This window comes from Phyllostomus hastatus, unplaced genomic scaffold (genome assembly GCF_019186645.2).
Source record: "Phyllostomus hastatus isolate PE091 unplaced genomic scaffold, TTU_PhHast_1.1 phas_contig_159, whole genome shotgun sequence".
Taxonomy (NCBI): Eukaryota; Metazoa; Chordata; class Mammalia; order Chiroptera; family Phyllostomidae; genus Phyllostomus; species Phyllostomus hastatus.
In genome coordinates this window covers 27,087,995-27,100,085 of record NW_025333640.1, presented here as the reverse complement: position 1 = coordinate 27,100,085, position 12,091 = coordinate 27,087,995, and the positions used below count along the sequence as shown (strand labels likewise).

The 12,091-nt window shown below is 49.3% G+C and overlaps 1 protein-coding gene across 4 annotated transcripts in view; it reads right to left on the bottom strand.

Moving 5' to 3' along the window:
• Nucleotides 1–2,594: 2,594 nt before the first annotated feature.
• Nucleotides 2,595–12,091, bottom strand: part of ZNF827 (zinc finger protein 827) — a 157,080-nt gene continuing 147,583 nt past the window's right edge. The window contains exons 12-15 of one of the 4 annotated variants that reach the window (XM_045831390.1): nt 9,168–9,359; nt 8,664–8,841; nt 7,006–7,072; nt 5,138–5,276 (exon numbers count right to left, since the gene is read on the bottom strand). In XM_045831390.1, coding sequence (XP_045687346.1) covers nt 7,048–7,072; nt 8,664–8,841; nt 9,168–9,359 — 395 coding nt within the window. In that variant the 3' untranslated portion in view covers nt 5,138–5,276; nt 7,006–7,047. Of the gene's footprint in view, nt 5,277–6,705; nt 6,739–7,005; nt 7,073–8,650; nt 8,842–9,167; nt 9,360–12,091 lie in introns of those variants that run through there. The other 3 variants (XM_045831391.1, XM_045831389.1, XM_045831392.1) reach the window with 3 other exon arrangements.

Here is a 12,091-nt window from a genome sequence, read left to right as displayed (position 1 = left end):
GAGTCTCAGCATAAAATATATGCATTTAACATGACAGGAGCCAAAGTTGAAGTTTGATCTTGGATTAAATTCAGAGGCCGAGTGACTGGCTTGGAGCTGCCCAGCCCACCTGCAGGCTCCTCCGGGTGAGGGCGGGAGAGGGCGGGAGAGGGCGGGAGAGGGCGGGTCCGCTCCACTGGAGGGCTCCCATCCCAGCCCTTCTGCAGGGTCACTGCAAGCCCCATTGCTGGGGATACAAGTACCAAATTGATGATTATTTTCTTTACCTTTCAGGCTTTTCTCAACCACAGGGAACAATATATGACGTAGGGGTGGGGCATGTAAGGAAAAAATATGTGTGCAAAATAAGAAGTCACTCCTGCCTATAGTCCTAGCAAAAAGCAAAGACTTCTGGCTTATTTTAATGTTTTCAGTGAATACCAGCCCCCTCACTACAAAACTAGAATTTGAGTCAAGTGAGAGAACTTAATCACCTAAACAATAGCTATTGGATGAAAAAATGAAGGCGAAAATGGTGTGACCAGTGACTAGTCCTTGTCAAAGGGGCTTTTCCTACGTTATCTCATTAAGTAAAAGGTAAATTTGATCTTTTTGAATGTTAGAGCGAAGCAATTCATAATTTCTTGCAATGAGCAGAGGACATTATATTTATAAATATGCAAGTTGTGAACCAAGCAAAATATCATTTTGCCCCTTTACATTTTTTATCAATCATTATAGATTCATGGGGGAAGGTCTCTAACAATAGAACTTTAGAACGGATTTGAAAAAATTATTGTTTTAACCTAGTGTATTTTTCTTTTCTTTTTTGGCCTCAGTTTCTTTCTCTGGCAACTTATTTTGAATGGACTATTCATCGCATTTGGATAGATTATTATTTAGCTTTCAAAACATGCCATTTCCCCCCCTCATTACAATCTCACAGTTGCCAAACTTCATTAAGACAAATAGAATTATGCATCTGTTCCCTCCCCCCAACCTCTGCCCTTTGGCTGTGGGGTCACTAAAATGATGTTAAGCAGGAGGGGGTAAGGCTGGTGGACACGTTTAAATGTCACTAAGTAATTTCAGGAAGGAGCTGCTCTGCCACTGCCCTGGATGATGGATATGCTCTCGACCTAATGGCTACTAATTAATGACTAACACAGTGACAGTCTGCATGATAGCACGGCTGTTCAAAACCTGCATTTTGCGATGGTTATAACTAGTAGTGCGTTATTTCCTAAACTCATTTCAAACACACGGAAAAGTAAAAGTCAGAACAATGCAAGACAAACCAAGCCCTGAGACTAACAAGTAGTCAAGGATGGCAACCAAGAAAGAGAAAGAAACAAGAGTATAGCCAACCTTTTTTTTTTAATTAGAGTATATTATACTTCCAAACTGGATACACTAGAAATTGGCAATGCAACATAAGATGCAAAGGAATATACCAGTTACTGTCAAAATGACCCTGTACAGCCTTGTAATGCAAAAAGCTTTATACAATACAAATTTTCAGTAATGTACACAAACCTTGATAGTATGATCATCTGAGCATAATATGAGGGGTTAAAAAAAGGACAGAAGAAGGAAAAGTGCTGAGAACACTAACTGCGTTACTACATGGAAAAATAAGCTAGCTTTCATCAAAGAATGCATAGTGAAAACAACTGAAGTTAGTTGGCAGGTGAATTTCTCAAAGACGTTAGTGTTTTACACGGAAAGGACATCCTCCGTAGGACACGTCCTTCCCTGAGTATCAAACGGCAAACCAAATTCAGGGGTACATAGTATCTCAGTGGAGTCTGAAAAATGCTGTAGATCTTTTCTTTATTAATAACAATAATAATAATAATAATATAAAAAGTCAAACAAACTCCAAACACACCTTTTCTCACTCAGAAAACTTTTATAATTTACCAGAAAGATTGATGACTCTTTCCAAAGTGCTAAAAAAGTTGCCCAATTACATTAAGCATAACGAAGTCATTCAAATACAAGTTCAGTGGCAAGCCGTGAAATGCATGGCATTCGGACAGTGAACGTCTCCTTCCAACACCCCTCCCGATCTTGAGGGTCTCGGCCTGGGACCTCATATTGCACAAGTGGCATGCTGTGAAACGGCAGTCCTCACGGTCAGGGCCACCCTTTCAGGGTTTTAACCTCTCCTGCCTGCCTCTGTGGGGTCATCGTGGCCCTCTTCCCTGTCCTCACTGAACTTGTCATTTTGAAAGCACATGATTAGCCAAGTGGCACATTCTCCATTATATGGGGATAAAGACATAACTTTAAAAAAAAATGAAAGAAAACCAACCCACCCATTAGCCCGGTATTCTTGGAGTGTATTATCATTGTCTGTAGTGTCTTTTACTGAGACATGGACGTGGCGAGGTTGATCGGCATTTCAAACATGGCCAAGAACAAATGTCTGCTGGAGAACGGCCGAGGGTGCAGGAGCCTCCCGCCCTGGCTGGCTCAGCCTCCCTGCCCCCGGGGCATCTCCTTAGTGTAAACAGGTTTGCCAGGGCCAGGTGACTGGCAAAGGGAAGAAGTGTAGCAGACCCGCTAGGCCTGGCGGGGGGGGGGGGGGGGGGGGTGTGTGTGGTGGGGAACCGCGGTGTGGACAGGCGGTACAGTCTTCTGGTTTCCTACACAACTGTACCCATTTCAGGGGGCTCTCAGTGAAGCGGACTGACTAGAGGAAGAAAATCAGGGTTGCTTTTATTTTCCCCTGGTGAAACAGATGAAAAAAAAAAAAATCCCACCTCTAGGATAACACCTGATGGAAAACAGCAGCGCAGTAAGAAGCATTGCTCCTGCACACCACCAGTTCTTCAACAGATAAATAATACAGAAACTTTTACATTCCGAACTTCCCGTCATTGTACAAAGCACATTTCTTCCTGCTCTTTCAGCCTGTCTCATACAGGAAATTCTGTTGTCTCAAAAATACAAGCCATTCACATATTCAGCCAAAGATCCTTTTCTTTTTCTTCTTTTTAGATCACCCATCACTTTTAAAGACGAGCCAAGGGCTATGCAACCCATCACATCTGCTTCTTGCTGCAATAAAGTGCTGCACGTAAGTTGCCATTTTAATGACCACAAAATAAGAGCTTTAAATAAGTGTGAAGTTAGCCTCCTCGCAGGTTACGCCTACCAGGCGTGACCACAATAGCATGCAGAATGATCGATAACGTGGAGACTGACTAGCGCGAGAGCCTGCGACCTGCGGACACGGTGGGCACTTCTCGGGGCGTGAACGGGACCGGACGACCGAACAGCACCTGGTGGTTGGGCGGTTACATGTCAACGAGGTTGCAACAACGTTTGCAAACACAGAGTCTGCTCGTTCCGTATAAAAGGTACATTGCTTCCTTTCGTTTTACTTTTTTCCTTTTTTTTTTTGCAGATGAGAAACAAAAACTAGTGCAAGACCAAAGCACTGTGCAAAACTGCCATTTCTTTTTTTTTAGTCTGAGCATTTATACCCAGAATTGATCTAAACCCCTTTTAATCTCCTTGGCTGGATTTATCAACCATAAAATTTTTCACTCACACTTTTTTTTTCCTGCAAACAAATGGTAACCACTGAATTAATACATCATATATATATATATAATCTGCCCTTAAAAAAAACGAGGCGCCGCGTGTGTCCCACACACGTTGTGTACGTGTGAACACACACACTTAGGTTTTGCAGTGTGGGCCGCGGTGCTGCGGGGTATTTCCTCCAGATGGGACTCTGGCTGCCTCGCACCTTCCTCGCCGGAGAGGGTCCGAGCACCAGCTCTCCACTCTGCCGGAAATCCCCAGCCGCACCGCGGGCGTCTCCTATTCCTTCATCGACAAAGCGCCAGGCCCCACCACTCTGTAGCCATAAAACGGGCGGAGGGGGGGGGGAAGGGGGTGGAGGAGCTCGGGGAGAGACTGCAGTGGATGAACATCCCAGGAGGGAAAAGCACGTTCATCGCTGCAAAAGAAGCCAGGACAAAAAAATGTGCAATCCAAATCTCATGGCACACGACACACGGCTTTCTCGTTCAGAATCCACAGACGCCCGCACACCCCACTCACCCAACAGAAAACAAAATGCACCAGTATATATGCTTACAAGTGCTGATTGCTATTAAGGACACTCTCTTTAGGGTTTAACAAGACAAAATTCCTTTCGGATAAGGTGTGGAGGAGGGCTGAGAGTGGGCGTGGGTGGCCGGGGAGGCATGCCTCTGAAGGTAGATGGACGCAGTAGGTCACCTCTCTGAAGGGTGGATAAAGCAGCTTTCAGGTCAATGCAATAGGTATACACACGGAGCCAGGTCTCTATTCCTTACTAAAGATATACAGTACTTGTGGTTCAGGCCCTCGGGGGCCTGTAGGTTTTGCAGCAACGTACACCTGCTGGGGTTGTGTTTAAGTTCTGTGGGTTTTTCTGTCTCTGTCACTTCGTTTTTGGTACAGAACGCGGCTGCCCTCAGACAGTCTCCGCTCTTTCTCGCAGTCCCAGGTAGGCGAGGAAGGAGTGTTTGGGCGAGGGGATGCTGGGAGGTGCGGTCTGAGGTCGGGGAGGGTGGAATGTGAGATCCAAGTGGTTCTTGGGGTACAACATCGTCAAGGGAATGAGATGGGCGAAATCCGAGTTCCGGTACTTGTCGAAGCGCAAAGGGGAGCCGTTGAAGGCCAGAGCCTTGAGTGCCAGGTTGGGCTCCGAGCTGCTGCCGTGGGCAGCCGTCAAGGCCACGGTCTGCAGCGCGTGCGAGGCGGACATGACCGACAGGGGAGACAAGAGGTTCCGGGAGCTCCCGACGATGAGCAGCGGGGCCCCGGGGCCGGCTGGTTTCTTGGGGGCTGGACACAGGCCCTTCTTGTCCTCCTCGGGGCAGTCTCCACTCTGGTGCTTCTTGACGTGGCGGCTGAAGACGAAAGGGTGTGTGGTCTTGAACAGGCACTCTTCGCAGCTGAAGGTCTGGCGTGGGGCGTGCTTCAGCTTCTTGTGCAGGTTGAGATTGTCCTTGCGCTTGCAGCTGTAGCTGCACTGGTCACAGTGGAAGGGCCGCTCCCCGGTGTGCACGCGCACGTGCTCGATGAGCTTGTTGGCGGTCTTGGACAGGTAGCCGCACTGGTCGCACTTGTAGTGGTTGCCGAGGCGATGCTCCCGGGTGTGCGTCTCCAGCTCCAGCTGGTTGGCCTTCACCGTCTGGCAGATCCGGCACTTGTACTCCATCTTGTAGTGGGTCTTGAGGTGGCACTCCATGGCAGCGGGGCGGTTGGTGGAATAAATGCAGAATGGGCACCTGCCGGGGGAAGCGGTGACAGGGAGGGTCAGCCGGACAGGTTCTGCCGCGGCCCCGCTTCCACCCTCCTCACCGGCCACCCTGGAAACCCTGCGGCCTGGCTGCCCCTGCCCAGCCCAGCCCTGCTGCCTCCTAGGGGGTTAAGATGACCCCCTCGGGCCCTCTCTCCTGACAGAGCCGTCCTCACGGAGGAGGAGCTCTGACGAGGTGGGCTCAGCCTGCTCTGGGTCTCCTGGTGGGAGCAGCGGACACTGACCCTCAGGAGGGGGAGCAGAGAGAGGGTGAGAATTACGTTAGCTGTGGCTCCCCTCCATCCTCCCCGCCCGGCCCCTCGGAGCCCTCCCCGCCCCCCACTGGACATAACAGAGGTCTAACCCTCACGACCTCCCCTTTAGATGGGAGCAACACAAAGAATCGACGTTTCATGCACCACACCAAGCACACGCAGAAAGGCTAAGAGTTTTAAAGAACAGCTTACAGGGGGAAAGCTACCTCCAGCAAACAGAAAGTTGTAGGGTCAGAGTCGTGCTTATGAGAGGCGGTTAGGATGAGAAGGCCTGCGTGTATGTGTGTGTGAGTGTGTGTGTGTGGACACAGGTCTGTGCTCGTAGCACCTGTCTCCTACGGCTGTTTCTCCACCGGGGGAGGAAGGTGAGGACCAGGACGCCCATGGGAGAAGGACGCCCACCCACCAGCCCGCCTACTAGTGAGGGATGAGGAGGGAGAGGGGACACCTGCTGACTGACGCTTGAAGACGTTGGTCATACATTATTACATCATGGAAATAATAATAATCCAACTGGATCATAAATTCTCAGCGGGCAGGACCGTATCTTACATTTCTTCTGCATTCTGTACAGTGCCTGGTAAGTACTCGCACATGGTGGGCACTGGACTGGTCCTACACGTAACTTAGGCAGATTCTGGTCCCAGCTCCGTCACCTGACTGGGCTCTAGCTGGAAACGCCCTGGGCTGAAGCCTGGGCCTCTCGGTGGCTCGGTTTCTCCATCCTACGCAGTGAGGTTACGCTCCCCCCAGGCCCCCTGGCCGTCCAGAGGGGCTAGGGGGAGCAGTGGGGGCATGTTAACAAACTCTGCTCTTTGAGAAGCTGCCAGGCTCGAGTCAGTGGCTGATATGATAGCTGTAGCGTGTTTGCTCTCTTTACAAACAGAATGCAAATGCAAAAGTGGCTGCCCCAGCTCTCGCCGGGTGCCCGCAGGGCAGGGCCCGGGAGTGAGCTGTCCCCTGAGGGTTTGGAGAGGTGTTCAGCAGAGCCCAGCACGACCCAGTGCACCGTGCACTGCTCCTCAGCGCCCAGCCCGCCGTTAGCCTTTGAACCTCAGCTCACAGAAGAGTGCACACGAGAGAAATAAAAGCCCATTCCCAGGTCAGGTGCACACACAACCCCTACGCCAAGCTGGGCCTTACCTAGAGGAGTCTGAAACTCACCACTGTCCTGAGCTACGGCAAAAGAAAAATAATAGTATAATCTTATTCGATCTGCATTATGAACAGGATATAGAGTACAAGCAGTTCCATCACAGAAAAGCAACTTAGACATCGGCAGTCTGTTTCACTTTAAGCACGTTTCTGTGACTCAGGGCAAGCGCTAAGGGTGTGGCGGGGCCCCGCTATTTGTCCTCACGGCACTCTCTCAGGCAAATTAATTCTCTGAGGCGGCAAAGGGAAAACAAAACAAAACGAAACGAAACGAAAACAAAGACTCACTGTATAGCCAGAAGGCATAATCAATTTTTTCAAAGTATTCTTCTACTTGGTCATCCTAGAACATAAACTATTACACAGGGGACCGTTAGCACCGCATGGGAAGTGTATGTACCGGCAAAAGCATCAGCGCTCACTGTGCGTTCTCCCCAGCAGCTCGGGGCTCGGGAGGGACCATCGGGTCCCCGAGGAAAGGCTAGCTGGCAGGGCCCCGACGGGCCAGACGCAGGGTTGGTGGCTGTGGCGGGGCTACTGGGAAGGGCGAGGGGCGCTACTGCAACCACAGATATACATGGCCTTTCTTTTTAAATAAGAGTGCACAAATGTTTAGAAAGGGGCAGTGGGAACAAACCAAATGGAATTCCCCAGTTTCCGGTTGTCTTGGATTATAACTGCCCCTCCCCCATCCCTGGCGACCTCCCTTCCCCCTCCCACCTAAGCATGCCCAAGAGGAAAACAAAATGGAATTCCACAGCAGGGGGGCTGCTCCCCAGCTCCGCTACTTGGGCAGGTGTCTGACCAGGCAGGAGCTGGGGGGAGGCACCCCTGTGCGCGGCCCCAGCGCTCGACTCCCAGGGTCCTGGGTCTCTCCGGCCCGCGCCCACTCAGGACAGTGACGCCACCCCTCTGGCAAGTCGTGAGTTTCAAAAATGAAAATGTTTTAAAACAAGGGTCCCCCCGCCCTTGTATTACATAAAATGTAATTTTCCATTTTTTTTTTTGTAATGAAATTTCAAAATCGTTTCAGCGGAACATGAACAATTCTGCCTTGAAAATGGTGGGTCTTTCTGTGCTGGACATACGCTTCTTCCTCTTCCTGGCCCCCGAGTGCCTTGTGAACAGGGACCCGATTTCAGGATCGCTGGCAGACTGAATTCTGGTCGTGGTGGGACATAAACCTCCTGAGGGTGGAAGTCAGGTTTTATTCCTCGTTTGCCCTGTAGCACCGGTCATCAAGCCAGACACACAGTGCATTTGCTAAGAACTGATTAGCCTCACTTTGGACCAGAGGGCTTCTTGCACATGCTGGTTAGTGACCACGCTAACTGTCTAGGTCTTCGTGCGTGGGGGCGGGGGGTAACGTGAGCTGTGAGTAACGTGACTGAAAGAAAGGTCAGACCTCAGGCAGGGAGACCCCAAAGCCAGTTCCCGGGAAGGCATAAGGCATGTTTCAGGAGGCACACGGGCCTTGCATGAAAAACTCGGTCTCCGGCCTGTTCAAACGGGCCAAGTCCCAGTATTTGGGGAGGGGTGTGGATGGAGTCGTTGAAATGCTTATTTAAAGATATGTGGCAAATCACCTAAAAAAACAGAACTGCAGTGACGGTGTAATGACTTACACTTGGGGACGCCAACCCAAGCACACTAATATCGAGTCTGAACAAAACTCAAGCAATGTAGGAGGGGTCTACCCCTGAGTGCTGATCTGCTCCCACAAGCCATCTGGCGCAATGGATTCTCCTGCTGCTGTCTGCTGACCCCCTGGGGACAGGCCTAATTCATACCCAGCTAAAGGCAGCCAAGGTGCCTGCCTCACTCCCCTTGTGCACCCAGTTCTCCCTCTCCGTGACCCCAGAACTTCCGGGAAGGGGACAGGGGAAGGGTGGGGAAGGGGTGTTTAAAAACAACACAGTAAAAGGTTCTGTACTTGCTTTCCTTACTTGAGCCCACCGGTGGGGACAGTGTGGCATTTCTTGTGCTCCAGCAGCTGCTCGGGAGTCTTCATGAACTTGTGGCACACGTCACACTCAAACATCCGGGTGATGAGGTGTATCTGCAGGTGGCGCTCAAACATGTTCTTCGTCTTGCAGACAAAGTTGCAAAACACGCACTCGAACCCTGGAAGGACCGGAACTGGGTGTACAGGTGCATGGGGCAGAGGGACAGGAGGGCAGGATCGGGGCCGGGATCCCCTTTCTTCACCCCTCAGCCCAGTTACACCCTTCCAAGCACTGCTCCCTGCATCTCCGTGTAACAGAAGTGACAGCTCTGGAGACGATGTCACACGCCACATCCCTCCACCCCAGACTGGGTGCAGATCAAGCTGACGGGAACGTTCCCGGATCCGGTACCTGTTTCCAACACCACTCCTGACGAGGGGTCATCCCCCCAGAGAGGGAGGCAGCGGGGGCAGGTTGCACAGGCCAACCCACCTGCTCCCGTACCTTTCTCGGGCTTTTCCTCACTGTTCAGCGAGGGCTGGCCCCCAGGCATCACGGAGATGACCAGCAGGTTGTTCCCGCTCTTGTTTTTCTGGGAGCTGTCCGAGTCGTCTTTGCTGTTAGCGGAGTCACTCAGGGCAGACAGGGAGGACGAGGAGGGGCTGTTTGATTCACTCGGGGTCTTCATGTCTTCCCCTACAAAATGAAACAATGCAAGGCTGTCCCTCAGGGGATGCAAACTCTAGAACAGCAGCAGTGGGGGTGGGCTGGGCCTTGCGGCCACATCGTCACCCAGGGAGCACAAGCTGAGGTTCCCAGCTCCACCAGGACACCCACTGGGGTCCCAGGTCCCAGTCACCCACGGCAATGACACTCACGGTACTTGGTGTCAAGAGCAGGCACTTGTTCATTGGATGAGTGTTCACGGAGGTCTTACAGTAATTAAAATAAAATGACAATAATAGCTAAGATGTTACCAAGTTCCAGAAACTGGGTCAGGTTTTCACTGCTTTGTCTCATTCTCTGAAAATGACTGCTGAAGCACAACTATTATCACCCCGTTCTATAGACGAGGGGTGGGGGGCACCATCAGGTTAGTCAGTTGGTCTGACTCTAGAATCCATGCTCTTCATCAGGGCACTGAAGTCTCCCTCCAAGCCAGGGGTAAACAGTCAACGGATCATTAAAATCTAGTGCTGGTAGACTTTTGCTTCCATTCAAGACAGAGCATCAGAGACAGAATTGACCACCACTATGAAACAACGGAAAAAAACAGAACATAACCAACAATAGTTTTCACAATCGTGGACATCAGGCAATGGTGAGAAATGATCCCCGAGAGGCAGGCAAGAAAAGAGGGGACCCTACGATTGCCCTGCATCCTTCCAGGCTGCAGTGTAGGGACTGGGGGTGGGGGTGGAGCCTGGAATACCCACTGGTTTGAGGAGGCAGAGCTGACAGTCTGCGGATGAGCATGGCAGCACCTTGCAGGACAGAGCACCAGAGATGAAACACTCAGAGGACTACAGAAGGTCTACTGTGAGGATTCGGCCAAGTACAGATCGGAGCATGTGTTGGAGGGGAAAAGAGCCATGTGAAAGGTTTGGAGAGCAGTGCCTGTGTCCACCAGCCAGACTGGAAAAAAACTCATAATTCATAATTCCCAGGGCATTGGGTAGAAAACTGAGGAGGACCTTTTAGTAGTGGGTAATAATGAGCTCTAGATGGAGCGCTGTGCCAGACCCGTCTGACAAGTCATAAAAACAAGACCCAAGAGGATCAACGATTACAAGTACTTAACTGGTCAAGAATATTTATAGGAATATAAAATATACAGCACCTAATAAGGTAAAAATTACAATGTCTGACACCCAAATAAAAATTCTTAGGCATGCAAAGAAAGAAGAAAACCCAACCTGAATGGGGAGAACAGCAACCAATGAAAACTGACCCAGTTGTTAGAATTTGTAGACAAGGACATAGGAACAATAATATAACCGTATTCCATGTGTTAAAAAAGGTAAGTAGAAAAATAGAAGATAGAAAAAAAAACCCAAATCAGATTTCTGGATGAAAATGACAATGTCTGAGATGAAAAACACCCTGGATGGGATCACTAGCAATTTAGACACAGCCGAAGGAAAGACCAGTGCACTTGAAGATAACAGCAATAGAAACAACCCAAAATGAAACAGAAAAGAATCACAGAAATAAAAAGTAAAAGAGCCTCAGTGAACTGTGGGAGGCCTTCAGGAAGCTTAATATAAATTTAATTGGTGTCCCTGATAAAGTGGTGATGGCAGAAAAAATATTTGAAAAGGCCAAATACTTGTCAAGTTTGAGAAATACTCTACACGCATAGATCCAAAAGGCGCCATGAGTTCCAAGCAGAAGGAAGATGAAGACATTTATACAAGGGATGTCATAACCAAATTGCTCGAAACCAGTGATGAAGAAGAATCCTAAAAGCAGCCAGATGAAAAAGGACACATTATGTGCAGAGAACAAAAATAGGGATGACAGCAGACTTCTCCCTGGAAACAATGCAAGTGAGAAGTAGTGGAACAACATCTTTAAGATGCTGAAACAACTATGAAAACGTATTTCAAAAACAAAGGCAGAAAAACCAAAACCTGATATAAAGAAGCTGAAAGAATTCATCACCAGCAGACCTGAATTTCAAGGAATGTGAAAAGAAATTCTCCAGGCAGAAGGAAAATGACACCAAATATAAAAACAGATGTACACGAAAGGAGGAAGAGCACCAGGAAGAGTATTTATGAGTAAATACGTGGGTTTTTCTTATTATTGAAATCTCTTTCAAAGGTTATAAAACTAATTTTGTTTTAAAAACCAGGAATAATGTAAGGTTTATAACATATACGTAAGTAAATACACAGCGACAATAACATAATGGCGGGGTGGGGGAAGTCTGCTGCAGGGCCCCGGACAAAGCCAGAGCGGGGTAGGATGGAGAATGGGGGGTGGGGGTGGGAGGGGTGGGTAAAGCGGTGGCAGGAAAATGGAGACCACCGTACTTGAACAACAATAAAAATACACAATACTATGAGTGCTCTGCATGATTCACGGTTCAGGAGACTCATTGCCGTTAAGCTGTCAATTCTCCCTAAGCCAATTCAATGCTGCCTCACTGTTTTACGTTAAGCTAGAAAACACAGGGAGACTGTGTTGCCGACTCAAGGAGTGGACTTATCCTACTTATCTACTTGGATGTTTCCTTAAGATGAAATTTTAGGTTAAAATTACCAGTCTGCTGGCAGATTTGCTTCCCAGATTTCCTTCCCCACAGGCACCTTCCCAGAGGCGGGATTACCAGTCACACAGCATTACAGTTTCAAGCCTCTTGGTGTATACTGCCTAAATAGTTTCCCTGAGCTCCACCACCCACAGGGCCGTGCGCACAGGCA